Source organism: Oncorhynchus mykiss, chromosome 27, assembly GCF_013265735.2.
Source record: "Oncorhynchus mykiss isolate Arlee chromosome 27, USDA_OmykA_1.1, whole genome shotgun sequence".
Lineage (NCBI taxonomy): Eukaryota > Metazoa > Chordata > Actinopteri > Salmoniformes > Salmonidae > Oncorhynchus > Oncorhynchus mykiss.
The window spans coordinates 34,969,989-34,984,394 of NC_048591.1; the positions used below are offsets into that span (position 1 = coordinate 34,969,989).

The window sequence follows — 14,406 nt, forward strand, 5'->3', positions numbered from 1 at the left end:
TAAAGGTGGTTAGATGTCTGCCTGCCCACAGTGTATTGATCAAATAGATAGTGACATCAAGACAACATCATTGCAATACATTCCTATTCATTATAGGCCATTTTGCATCTTGGCCTTGTCATAGGCAGGCCAATACTGTATAGTCCCTTTTCCTTTAGCCTACCCAGCATAACACACTGGAGCCACCACAGAACGAGAATTACATTTTAATTATATGAGAGCTACACTATATCCCATCTCTCAAGTAGTGCTCTGCAGACACAGTGAGATTGAGAACAGAGAAAACGTTAAATGAAGGCCTAAAAGAGGGGGGATTGAACCTTGCAGTTATTCGATGAGTGCACTGCCCTACTACCTGTACAATAATTTTCCAGGTAATCCAGGTTGGTTTTTATATCGGTTTGTTCACACGTTCACAAAATACAACTGTATTTCTATCTATTTAAAAAAAAACTTTTTATTTGTTTGTACGATCCAATGCAGTGGACTACATTAACCAGAAACAATGTATTTTCAGGTCTCGTAAATATTTTTGCGACAGTTGATGGAAGCACATTTAACGGCAGTGTTATGGCGACGCACGGAGGCAGTTTTGAAAGTGTTAACAGCATCGAAGTCCGAAAAGAATACAAACGTAAAGCCAGGGAGGAGGTTATTCAGAAGGTACATATGTGTGCTTTATAATTAGATACTAGTCTACATGCGCAATGTAAGATACGTTGATATAACGCCAGTACAAAAGCCAAGTGTATTGCTGCAACGACTAGTTGAATGCTAACAAATAGCTAGCCTGAAGGTCTGCCATACGACTTAGTTAGCTAGGTTTGTGATGCATTTTCTACAATATTTGCAATTGGTACATATACGTATGTTCAATATTATACAGTGATAATAAGTCGTTTGAATAATGCTATTACATACTAGCTAGTACAGCATATATGTGTAGCTAGCTAGCTAGCTATCTTAGCCAGTTCGCTAGCAAACATCAAAACAGTGAGAGGAAGTCACATGGTCCTTGCTAGTAGGGATCATTGGGACGTCTCCCCACCCCACTCACTGAAGTTGAACATTAAAATGGGTTAGGGACTTCCGAAGGAACCCGGATAGCACGAACCAGAGTCACATGGCTGGCTGGCTAGCTACTGTACCTATTTCGTCTTAGCTAAGCTAACTACCTTTAAACGTGTGTTAGAACTATACAGTCGAACACTGCTGACTTAAGTATTTGTAGAAACTAGTTAACATTACTTGCATTCATTTTCAATTCCTTCCCAAGTACATTAACTTGTCCCCTTTTCCCCCCATGGTGGCTTTGCTACAGTACAATGCTGTTATTCTCTCTCTGGTGGTCAGTCAGGTGTGATGTGAATATGGCAAACACTAGGTGGCGAGGTTGTACATAACAGAGCTGGTGCATGCCTCTTTCTGCCTCTATCTACCCACCTCAGGTGATCAAATCAAATGTTATTGGTCACATATGTAACCGATGTGAAATGGCTAGCGTTTCAATCGGTGACGTCACTCGCTCTGAGACCTTGAAGTAATTGTTCCCCTTGCTCTGCTTCGAATGTGGCTGTTGTCGATGTGTGCAGAGGGTCCCTGGTAAGAGACCAGGAAGGGTGAGGAGAGGGACGGAAGCTATACTGTTACACATACACATATTTAGCAGATGTTATTGCTGGTGTAGTGAAATGCTTGTTCCTAGCTCCAACAGTGCAGTAATATCTAACAATTCACAACACTACACACAAATCTAAAAGTAAAGTAATGGAATTAAGAAATATATAAATATTAGGACGAGCAATGTTGGAGTGACATTGACTAAAATATAGTAGATTAGAATACAGTATATACATATAAGATGAGTAAAGCAGTATGTTAACTTTATTAAAGTGTATAGTGTTACATTTTTAAAGTGGCCAGTGATTCAAAGACTATGTATATAGGGTAGCAGCCTCTAAGGTGCAGGATTGGGTAACCGGGTGGTAGTCGGCTAGTGATGGCTATTTAACAGTCTGGTGGCCTTGAGATAGAAGCTGTTTTTCAGTCTCTCAGTCCCAGCTTTGATGCACCTGTACTGACCTCATCTTCTGGATGGTAGTGGGGTGAACAGGTCATGGCTTGGGTGGTTGTTGTCCTTCATGAGCTTTTTGGCCTTCCTGTGACATCGGGTGCTGTAGGTGTCCTGGAGGGCAGGCAGTGTGCCCCTGGTGATGCGTTTGGCAGACCGCACCACCCTCTGGAGAGCCCTGTGGTTGCGGGCGGTGCAGTTGCCGTACCAGGCTGTGATCCAGCCCAACAGGATGCTCTCAATTGTGCGTAAAGGTTTGTGAGGGTCTTAGAGCCAAGCCACATTTCTTCAGCCTCCTGAGGTTGAAGAGGTGCTGTTGTGCCTTCTTCACCACACTGTATTTGTTACTTTTATTTCCTATATTTCTTAAAACTGCATTGTTGGTTAAGGGCTTGAAAGCAACTATTTCACTGTTGTATTTAGCGCATGTGACAAGTACAATTTGATTTGGTTTGTCTGTGTGGGTGGATCATTTCAGATCGTCAGTGATGTGTAGGCCGAGGAACATCAAGCTTTCCACCTTCTCCACTGCGGTCCCAGCAAAGTGGATAGGGGCGTGCTCACTCTGCTATTTCCTGAAGTCCACGATCAGCTCCTTCATTTTGTATGGTGTAAGGTGTTAAGATCACTTTTACAATAGATTACTAGGGAGAAATACAGAGCAAATGACGCTGTGCTCTCTGAGGACAGGAAGGAAATGACAAGGCGGGTGGAGGCTTGCATCAATGGAAGCAGATTGTTATTGTTTACAGTGGTGTGATTGATCGAGGCACACCATAGTGTGTGTGAATATGAGGTGTCGTCAGTCAGGTAATGGCGTCTGAAGGGGATGGCAGGACAAACACTGCTGCAGGGAGATAAGGGCTGTGACGCAACCACTCCGGATTCATTTTAACATGGTTAAATTCCTCTTTCAGAACACACATACAACCACTTAATAACACCTTACACCATACATATGCATGTCATGCACACAAAAACATCAACACAGAGTAGTGGGGTCCATGTTATCTCCTGAGCAGCTGTGTTGACTATATAAACACAGTGTGAGGTGTTTGAAATGGTGACACACCTGAACTCTCTCCATTTATTTCTCTTTCTCACCTCATCTCTCCCTTCTTCCTCCCCCTCTCTCACTTAATCTCCCCCTCCCTCCCTCAGGCTAAGCAGCAGTATGAGAAGGAGGAGAAAAGGAAGGAGCTGAAGAGACAGCGAGGAGAGGACACATGGATGCTCCCTGAAGTTGACCTCCGACTGCAGCAGCTAGAACAGGTCAGCAGGTCGTTGCGTTGGTAACCCCATGACCTTTTAAGGAGGTAGTTCGTGTGACCTCCCTATCCTCTGCATGGCCTAGTAGTATGGTTGACCCCGAAGTCAATATGTGGTTGTCATCCAGTAACAGTAGACCTAGAGCTGAGCTGTTTTTCATACTGTCATCTTTTTTGTAGCTCTAGCTTATTGATGTTTCCAAACCCTTTATCCTATCTATCACGTCTTCATACTGATCACTTCGTTTTGCATATTTTAATCAGGCCCACTCATTTCTGTCACCTTCAGGAGGTTTCAGGCAAGAAGAAGAAAGAGAAAAAGGCCAAGAAGATTAAGAAGAAGAGGAAGAAGGAGAAGAAGGAGAAGAAGAGAGCTGAAGGAGGAGATGGGTCCAGCTCAGAGGTAAGTGTCATTGGACTGGCATATCTTTGTATTGCACCCCCTACTGGCATATCTTTGTATTGCACCCCCTACTGGCATATCTTTGTATTGCACCCCCTACTGGCATATCTTTGTATTGCACCCCCTACTGGCATATCTTTGTATTGCACCCCCTACTGGCATATCTTTGTATTGCACCCCCTACTGGCATATCTTTGTATTGCACCCCCTACTGGCATATCTTTGTATTGCACCCCCTACTGGCATATTTTTGTATTGCACCCCCTACTGGCATATCTTTGTATTGCACCCCCTACTGGCATATCTTTGTATTGCACCCCCTACTGGCATATCTTTGTATTGCACCCCCTCCTTTCCTTTCACCTTTCTTTTCCTCTCACATCTCACATTCCCTTTCATTCTGATTCCCTCTCTTGGGCTTCCTGTCCTCTGTCCTGAACATACAGTGCCTTCAGCAAGTATTCACACCCCTTGACTTTTTCCACATTTTGTTACAGCCTGAATTTAAAATGGATTAAATAGCGATTTAAAAAAACAACAATAATAATAATACTTTTTATCACTGGCCTGTACACAATACCCCGTAATGTCAAAGCTGAATAATGTTTACAAATTAATACAAAATTGAGAAGCTGAAATGTCTCAAGTCAATAAATATTCAACCCTTTTCTTATGGCAAGTCTAAATAAGTTCATTTGCTTAATAATTTGCATGGATTCACTTTGTGTGCAATAATAGTGTTTAATGTGATTTTTGTTTAATGACTACCTCTTTTCTATACCTCACACATACAATTATCTATAAGGTCTCTCAGTCAAGCAGTGAATTTCAAACACAAAGACCGGGGAGGTTTCCAATGCCTCACAAAGAAGGGCACCTATTGGTAGATGGGTAAAACAAAACAAAAGCAGACATTGAAAATCCCTTTGAACATGGTGAAGTTATTAATTACACTTTGGATGGTGTATTGATACACTCGGTCACTACAAAGATACAGGCGTCTTTCCTAACTCAGTTGCCGTAGAGGAAGGAAAACGTTCAAGGATTTCACCATAAGGCCAATGGTTACTTTAAAACAGTTACAGAGTTTAATGTCTGTGATAGGATAAAACTGAGGATGGATCAACAATATTGTAGTTACTCCTCAATACTAACCCAATTGACAGAGTGTAAAGGAAGCCTGTGCAGAATACAACTATTCCAAAACAATTCACTTTTTGTCCTGAATTCAAAGTTCTATTTGGGGAAAATCCAATACAGCGCTTTACTGAGTACCACTCTCCATATTTTCAAGCGTAGTGGTGGCTGCATCATGTTATGGGTATGCTTGTAGTTGTTAAGGACTGGGAAGTTTTCAGGATAAAATTAAACTGAATGGCACTAAGCACAGGCAACATTATAGAGGAAAACCTGGTTGTCTGCTTACCACCAGATACTGGGAGATGAATTCCCTTTTCAGCAGGACAGTAACTTAAAACACAATACCAAATCTATACTGGATGGCTTACCAAGAAGACAGTGAATGTTCCTGATTGGCCAAGTTAGTTTGGACTCAAATCTACTTGAAAATCAATGACAAGATCTGAAAATGATTAACAACCATTTGACAGAGCTTGAAGAATAATGGGCAAACATTTTACAATCCAGGTGTGTTAAGCTCTTAGACTTACCCAGAAAGACTCACAGCTGTAATCACTGCCAAAGGTGCTGCTTTTTATTCTTTTTATTTTATCCAATTGTCCCATCGCTGCAACTCCCTTATGGGCTCGGGAGAGGCGAAGGTCGAGAGCCGTGCCTCCTCCGAAACACAACCCAACCAAGCTGCACTGCTTCTTGACACAATGCCCACTTAACCCGGAAGCCAGCCACACCAATGTGTCGGAGGGAACACCGGTACACCTGGCGATCGTGTCAGCGTGCTTTGCGCCACAGGAGTCGCTAGGGTGTGACGGGACAAGAACATCCCTGCCACCCTCTCCTAACCCGGACAATTGTGCGCCGCCCCATGCGTCGTCCTGGTTTGCGGCCAGGCTGAGACAGAGCCTGGAGTCAAATCACTCGGGAGGCTGACAACGGTGCTTCTACAAAGTATTGATTCTAGGGTGTGAATACTATGCAAATGACATTTTTTCTTTATTTAATTTTCAATGTTTTTGTAAACATTTTCAATTTGTCATTATGGGTTTTTGTAAGGCTTGATCCTAGGCCCCACGCTCAATTTACATCAACAACCAAGCTCAGGCAGTAGGAAGCTCTCCTATCCATGTATATGCAGATGATACAGTCTTGTACTCAGCTGGCCCCTCCCTGGATTTTGTGTTAAATGCTCTAGAACAAAGGTTTCTTAGTGTCCAACAAGCTTTCTCTACCCTTAACCTTGTTCTGAACACCTCCAAAACAAAGGTCATGTGGTTTGGTAAGAAAAATGCCCCTCTCCCCACAGGTGTGATTACTACCTCTGAGGGTTTAGAGCTTGAGGTAGTCCCCTCATACAAGTACTTGGGAGTATGGCTAGACGGTATACTGTCCTTCTTCAGCACATATCAAAGCTGCAGACTAAAGCTAAATCTAGACTTGGTTTCCTCTATCGTAATCACTCCTCTTTCACACCAGCTGCCAAACTAACCCTGATTCAGATGACCATTCTACCCATGCTAGATTACGGAGACATCATTTATAGATTGGCGGGTAAGGGTTCTCTAGAGCGGCTAGATGTTCTTTACCATTCGTCCATCAGCTTTACCTCCAATGTTCCTTATAGGACACATCACTGCACTCTATCCTCCTCTGTAAACTGGTTATCTCTGTGTACCCTTCACAAGACCCACTGGTTGATGCTTATTTATAAAACCCTCTTAGGTCTCACTCCCCCCTATCTGAGATACCTACTGCAGCCCTCATCTTCCACATAAATCACCCGTTCTGCCAGTCACATTCTGTTAAAGGTCCCCAAAGCACACACATCCTTGGGTCTCTCGTCTTTTCATTTCGCTGCAGCTAGTGACCGGAACGAGCTGCAACAAATACTCAAACTGGACAGTTTTATCTCAATGTCTTCATTCAAAGACTCAATCATGGACACTCTTACTGACAGTTGTAGCTGCTTTGTGTGATGTATTGTTGTCTCTACCTTCAAAAAATCGAATCAAAGTTTGTCACGTGTGCCGAATACAATACTTACAGTGACATGCTTACTTACAGGCTCTAACCAATAGTGCAAAAAAGGTATTATGTGAACAATAGGTAAGTAAAGAAATAAAACAGTAAAAATACATTTTCAGTGGAGGGGCTATATACAGTGGAGGGGCTATATACAGTGGAGGGGCTATATACAGTGGAGGGGCTATATACAGTGGAGGGGCTATATACAGTGGAGGGGCTATATACAGTGGAGGGGCTATATACAGACATCGGTTAGTCAGGCTGATTGAGGTAGTATGTACATGTAGATATGGTTAAACTGACTATGCATATATGATAAACAGAGAGTAGCAGCAGTGTAAAAGAGGGGTTGAGGGGGCACACAATGCAGATAGTCCGGGTAGCCATTTGATTACCTGTTCAGGTGTCTATGGCTTGTGGGTAAAAACTGTTGAGAAGCCTTTTTTGGCACTTGGCACTCCGGTACCGCTTGCTATGCGGTAGTAGAGAGAACAGTCTATGACTGGGGTGGCTGGGGTCTTTGACAATTTTTAGGGCCTTCCTCTGACACCGCCTGGTGTAGAGGTCCTCTGGTGTAGAGGTCCTGGATGGCAGGCAGCTTAGCCCCAGTGATGTACTGGCCCGTACGCATACCCTCTGTAGTGCCTTGCGGTTAGAGGCCGAGCAATTGCCATACCAGGCAGTGATTCAACCAGTCAGCATGCTCTCGATGTCGATTCTTGCCCTTTGTGCTGTTGTTTGTGTTATGTTTTGTGCTGCTACCATGTTGCTATCATGTTGTTGTGTTGTCACCATGCTGTGTTATGTGTTGCTGCCTTGCTATGTTGTTATGTAGTGTTGTCTCGTTGTGATGAGTGTTTTGTCCTGTATTTATTTTTAATCCCCTTCCCCGCAGGAGGCCTTATGCCTTTTAGTAGGCCGTCATTGTAATTAAGAACAAATTCTTAACTGACTTTCCCAGTTAAAAAAAGGTTCAATTAATTAAAAACAAATATATATTGTGTGTAGATGGGTGAGGGGGAAAAAACCATTTGAATCCATGTTGAATTCATGCTCTAACACAACTAAATGTGGAATAAGTCGGTGTATGAATACTTGCTGTAAGCACTGTATTCATTTTTGCCCTCTTTTCTGGCTCTCCAGGGGACAGGAAATGAGTGGGTTGAGGCCCAGCCCCAGACAGAGAGCTCGGCTAAAGCCTGGAAGATTCCTGCCAAGTCCGAGGCCAAGCCCACAGACAACAGCCCTACCCCACCCGAGAACAACCAGGTAGCACCCCCATCTTTCCCCCCTCCACAGCACCGGTAAACCCTAAGACAGGGATCATCAACTGCATAGATTCAGCCGTGGGTAAAAACAATTCTTGAGCAGATGGTCAGTGGGTCAGAACATAAATCAAAAATGATTTGTGGACTGATATAATATTTAATTAAAGCATAATAATGTCAAACCTTGCTTACATTTGTAAACAGTTACCCATATACATGTCATTGTGCTAACACTAGTTAGCATTTGCTTGTAAAAGTACCTCCTAACTTCCTTCATACTGGACACAGAGAAATAAAATGGTATCCAGAAGTTCATCTGACTCTGGGGAAGTAAATAAAGGGCATCATTGTCAGAATCCCACAGTATCCCTTTAACCATTCCTGGGTGCTTTTTGATGCGTGTTTTGGGGTCATTGTCCTGCTGGAAGACCCAAGAACTTCAACAGAGACACAGTTTTTGGACACTGTGTTGAATATTGGACGACAAAACACCTGATAATCTTCTGATTTCACTAAGCCTCCCCCGCGGCATGATCAAACCTCCCCCGCGGCATGGTCAAACCTCCCCCGCGGCATGATCATACCTTCCCCGCGGCATGATCAAACCTCCCCCGCGGCATGATCAAACCTCCCGATCTTTCATTGATGCCCAAAGAGAACAAGTAGCTAGGCAAGTAGTCAAGATGGGGTTTGAGTTGGAGGGTTCTACGCTGCTCTTGGTTTGTATAGTGGTGTGGCTTTATTGAGCTCTATGGTCTAGGAAGTTTGTATGTATTTGTATTAAAGGTGCGGTGAAATGCTTGTGTGTGTGTTTCTAGGAGAAGGGTTCAATAGAGCCCCACTCTTAATGAAGTCTGATCGATGCACAGCCTGTGTCAACAACAAATAATAGCCAGGCTTTTCTAACAAGGTGATGTTGATGGGTAAGGCGGGATGGTCCGGAATGTTTTACTAATGCTGTCACACATCTTCCCTCATTAGATTTACCCCCACTGTGTGTGTGTGTGTGTGTGTGTGTGTATAACGGCCTGCTCAGTGAGAGATTTCCCAGGTTGTTTTTTTGGGGGGAGATACTTTTAGGATCCTATATTAGGGTTGTATTAGCGCTGAGGGTTGTATTAGCGCTGAGGGTTGTATTAGCGCTGAGGGTTGTATTAGCGCTGAGGGTTGTATTAGCGCTGAGGGTTGTATTAGCGCTGAGGGTTGTATTAGCGCTGAGGGTTGTATTAGCGCTGAGGGTTGTATTAGCGCTGAGGGTTGTATTAGCGCTGAGGGTTGTATTAGCGCTGAGGGTTGTATTAGCGCTGAGGGTCGTATTAGCGCTGAGGGTTATGAACCCATGTACCGTTTACATTAACCGACATGTACATAATGATTTTATGTTCTATATTGTCAAGTTTCATAACATGATTCATGTGTGTTGTCCGTTCCTCTCTCTCTATCCCTGTCGCCATCTGCTAGAGAGATGAGTGGATGACCTTTGACTTCTTGACAATGAGAACAACGTCAACAGCAGAGAAGAGGGCTGAGAAAGAAAGGTTGAAAGGGGAAGAGAAACAGAAGGCCTGGGTCATCGAGCAGGTGTGTACTCGCTATGTTTAAATGAAGGTTGATGGAAGTCCATTGCCTTATCTGTTGGTTACCTGGGCAACCAAAAGTGCCAAACTGAGCAGGGACAAGGGACTTGACAATTGTGTGTGTGTGTGTGTGTGGGGGGGTGCCGTAGGCTGGTCTGCACAAGCTGGAGTTGAATCCGTTCTGGAAGGACGGGGGGAGTGGCCTGCCCCCAGAAGAGAAGGCCAGGAATGTGCTTGTAAAAGGTAACTGAAACCCTTTACACAACTTCACTCTTATCAACCTTTTCTACTCTCATACTTATACCTAAAGTTTAATCATCAAACCCATGTATACAACTCTCTATATCAGCCCAGTCTTTGGTCAACCCCCTCCCCTCCCTCTGTCTGTGTTAGGACTCTCCCCTCCCTCTCTGGGCTAGGACTCTCCCCTCGCCGACCCTCTCTGGGCTAGGACTCTCCCCTCCCCTCCTTCTCTGGGCTAGGACTCTCCCCTTCTTCTCTGGGCTAGAATCCTCCCCTCCCTCTCTGGGCTAGGACTCTCCCCTCCCCTCCCTCTCTGGGCTAGGACCCTCCACTCCCCTCCCTCTCTGGGCTAGGACCCTCCCCTCCCTCTCTGGGCTAGGACTCTCCCCTCCCCTCCCTCTCTGGGCTAGGACCCTCCCCTCCCTCTCTGGGCTAGGACCCTCCCCTCCCTCTCTGGGCTAGGACCCTCCCCTCCCTCTCTGGGCTAGGACCCTCCCCTCCCTCTCTGGGCTAGGACCCTCCCCTCCCCTCCCTCTCTGGGCTAGGACCCTCCCCTCCCCTCCCTCTCTGGGCTAGGACCCTCCCCTCCCTCTCTGGGCTAGGACCCTCCCCTCCCTCTCTGGGCTAGGACTCTCCCCTCCCTCTCTGGGCTAGGACTCTCCCCTCCCTCTCTGGGCTAGGACCCTCCCCTCCCCTCCCTCTCTGGGCTAGGACCCTCCCCTCCCTCTCTGGGCTAGGACTCTCCCCTCCCCTCCTTCTCTGGGCTAGGACTCTCCCCTCCTCTCCCTCTCTGGGCTAGGACCCTCCCCTCCCTCTCTGGGCTAGGACTCTCCCCTCCCTCTCTGGGCTAGGACTCTCCCCTCCCCTCCCTCTCTGGGCTAGGACCCTCCCCTCCCTCTCTGGGCTAGGACCCTCCCCTCCCTCTCTGGGCTAGGACCCTCCCCTCCCTCTCTGGGCTAGGACCCTCCCCTCCCTCTCTGGGCTAGGACCATCCCCTCCCTCTCTGGGCTAGGACCCTCCCCTCCCTCTCTGGGCTAGGACCCTCCCCTCCCTCTCTGGGCTAGGACCCTCCCCTCCCTCTCTGGGCTAGGACCCTCCCCTCCCTCTCTGGGCTAGGACCCTCCCCTCCCTCTCTGGGCTAGGACCCTCCCCTCCCTCTCTGGGCTAGGACCCTCCCCTCCCCTCCCTCTCTGGGCTAGGACTCTCCCCTCCCTCTCTGGGCTAGGACTCTCCCCTCCCTCTCTGGGCTAGGACTCTCCCCTCCCTCTCTGGGCTAGGACTCTCCCCTCCCTCTCTGGGCTAGGACTCTCCCCTCCCTCTCTGGGCTAGGACCCTCCCCTCCCTCTCTGGGCTAGGACTCTCCCCTCCCCTCCTTCTCTGGGCTAGGACACTCCCCTCCTCTCCCTCTCTGGGCTAGGACCCTCCCCTCCCCTCCCTCTCTGGGCTAGGACTCTCCCCTCCCCTCCCTCTCTGGGCTAGGACCCTCCCCTCCCCTCCCTCTCTGGGCTAGGACTCTCCCCTCCCCTCCTTCTCTGGGCTAGGACCCTCCCCTCCCCTCCCTCTCTGGGCTAGGACCCTCCCCTCCCCTCCCTCTCTGGGCTAGGACTCTCCCCTCCCCTCCTTCTCTGGGCTAGGACTCTCCCCTCCCCTCCCCTCCCTCTCTGGGCTAGGACCCTCCCCTCCCTCTCTGGGCTAGGACCCTCCCCTCCTTCTCTGGGCTAGGACTCTCCCCTCCCCTCCCTCTCTGGGCTAGGACCCTCCCCTCCCCTCCCTCTCTGGGCTAGGACTCTCCCCTCCCCTCCCTCTCTGGGCTAGGACCCTCCCCTCCCCTCCCTCTCTGGGCTAGGACCCTCCCCTCCCCTCCCTCTCTGGGCTAGGACCCTCCCCTCCCTCTCTAGGCTAGGACCCTCCCCTCCCTCTCTGGGCTAGGACTCTCCCCTCCCCTCCCTCTCTGGGCTAGGACCCTCCCCTCCCTCTCTGGGCTAGGACCCTCCCCTCCCCTCCCTCTCTGGGCTAGGACCCTCCCCTCCCTCTCTGGGCTAGGACCCTCCCCTCCCTCTCTGGGCTAGGACCCTCCCCTCCCTCTCTGGGCTAGGACCCTCCCCTCCCTCTCTGGGCTAGGACCCTCCCCTCCCTCTCTGGGCTAGGACCCTCCCCTCCCTCTCTGGGCTAGGACCCTCCCCTCCCTCTCTGGGCTAGGACCCTCCCCTCCCCTCCCTCTCTGGGCTAGGACCCTCCCCTCCCCTCCCTCTCTGGGCTAGGACCCTCCCCTCCCCTCCCTCTCTGGGCTAGGACCCTCCCCTCCCTCTCTGGGCTAGGACCCTCCCCTCCCTCTCTGGGCTAGGACTCTCCCCTCCCTCTCTGGGCTAGGACCCTCCCCTCCCTCTCTGGGCTAGGACCCTCCCCTCCCTCTCTGGGCTAGGACCCTCCCCTCCCTCTCTGGGCTAGGACTCTCCCCTCCCCTCCCTCTCTGGGCTAGGACTCTCCCCTCCCCTCCCTCTCTGGGCTAGGACTCTCCCCTCCCCTCCCTCTCTGGGCTAGGACTCTCCCCTCCCCTCCCTCTCTGGGCTAGGACTCTCCCCTCCCCTCCCTCTCTGGGCTAGGACTCTCCCCTCCCCTCCCTCTCTGGGCTAGGACCCTCCCCTCCCCTCCCTCTCTGGGCTAGGACCCTCCCCTCCCCTCCCTCTCTGGGCTAGGACCCTCCCCTCCCCTCCCTCTCTGGGCTAGGACCCTCCCCTCCCCTCCCTCTCTGGGCTAGGACTCTCCCCTCCCCTCCCTCTCTGGGCTAGGACTTTCCCCTCCCTCTCTGTCTTGGCCTGGACCACTGCCCTGTCTTTCTCTGAGAGGAGAGGAATGAGTTGAGTTCACTGTATGTACAGTCACTGAGGGCCCAGACACCACTTAAATCACAGACAGACAGACAGAATGTGGGAGAAGGAGACACTGTCATGGCAAATCAGGTAAAGCATTTCTGGCACATGGAATGAGAATGACAAGAGGGTGGAGGCAGGCAGAGGGTGGAGGCAGGCAGAGGGTGGAGGCAGGCAGAGGGTGGAGGCAGGCAGAAAGGATTTGCTGGAGGCAGGGAGTATAGAGAGAGATGAGAGAAGAACATTTTTTAAAAGGAAGAGGTACAGAGAGAGGCGCTTGGTTCTGTTAAGCTGACTGTGTCATCTCCGCTCAGAAGGGTGCACTCTGCCATCTCCTAAGCTTCACTTTAACAGAGTGGCAGAATAAGCAGATTTAAAACACTCGTACAGACAGTGACGCACACTGTCACTTATGTATGCATACCAAACTCCTATATACAGACATTGACAGTACACACACACACACTCTTTTCTCTCTCTGAGCTGTGTGTGTCAGAAGGGAATGTTGTTTTCCTCATCCTTGGTTTGACTAAGAGGGTAATGAAGAGGTGTGTGTGTGAGAGGGAATGGGGGGAGGCTGTTAAACCTCACTTAACTTGGGCTTTTGACACATGTGCGCGCACATGGTGTGAGAGGAAAGAGATTGAGGGAGAGAAGGGGGTGACTTCTCTGGGGAAGGCAGATGTGAAATGTTCCCATTCTCTGTGCTGTGTTCCGGAGAAGAGGGTGAGGCCTAGCTGTTCTCTTGGGAAGTTGAATATGATGTTCTGATTTCCCACAGGTAAAAAGTTAACTCTAGTTATTCCCCTCCTACCTCTGGTCTTTGTCCACCTCTTGCTCACTCTCTCTCTCTCTCCTTTGCCATCTCCTCCTTTCCTCCCTTCTTACTGCCTTACACTGTCTCTCCTCACCATCTCTCCCTGTCTGTCTGTAGCTGCAACTGTAGATGATGGAGGACTAGGTTGGCTCAGGAAGTCTTACCAGAGGATGAGAGAGCAGGCGGAGCGAGAGCAACGCAGTCTGGAGGTCATAGTGGCAGAGCGATATGGGGTGAGAGTACATGCACACACAGGCCGGCAGACATAATCCACACAAAAACACCTGTATAAACAGTATTAACAGATCACTATGTAAATATTCTCACATGTACACAAATTATCCAACGTGCATCCTTCCATACGCGTTCCTAATGCTGCCGCGTTCCTGCTGCTGCCGCGCTCCTGCTGCTGCCGCGTTCCTGCTGCTGCCGCGCTCCTGCTGCTGCCGCGTTCCTGCTGCTGCCGCGCTCCTGCTGCTGCCGCGCTCCTGCTGCTGCCGCGCTCCTGCTGCTGCCGCGCTCCTGCTGCTGACGCGCTCCTGCTGCTGCCGCGTTCCTGCTGCTGCCGCGCTCCTGCTGCTGCCGCGCTCCTGCTGCTGACGCGTTCCTGCTGCTGAATCGTTCCTACTGTCAGACTCTTTCCCTATCTCCCTGGTTAATTCCTTCTATGCAGTGTCGGCGCTCCGTCTGTCAAAAGTTAGAAAACTCATGAACTGCACCTTGGGTA

At 49.1% G+C, this 14,406-nt stretch overlaps 1 protein-coding gene across 1 annotated transcript in view; it reads left to right on the forward strand.

Moving 5' to 3' along the window:
* Positions 1 to 531: 531 nt before the first annotated feature.
* The window catches only part of cwf19l2 (CWF19 like cell cycle control factor 2), a 39,285-nt gene continuing 25,410 nt past the window's right edge, over positions 532 to 14,406 (forward strand). Inside the window, exons 1-7 of the mRNA XM_036965014.1 lie at positions 532 to 663; positions 3,233 to 3,343; positions 3,629 to 3,742; positions 8,048 to 8,173; positions 9,634 to 9,753; positions 9,899 to 9,992; positions 13,797 to 13,912. Of these exons, the coding sequence (XP_036820909.1) occupies positions 571 to 663; positions 3,233 to 3,343; positions 3,629 to 3,742; positions 8,048 to 8,173; positions 9,634 to 9,753; positions 9,899 to 9,992; positions 13,797 to 13,912 (774 nt within the window). The 5' untranslated portion in view covers positions 532 to 570. The remainder of the gene's footprint in view (positions 664 to 3,232; positions 3,344 to 3,628; positions 3,743 to 8,047; positions 8,174 to 9,633; positions 9,754 to 9,898; positions 9,993 to 13,796; positions 13,913 to 14,406) is intronic.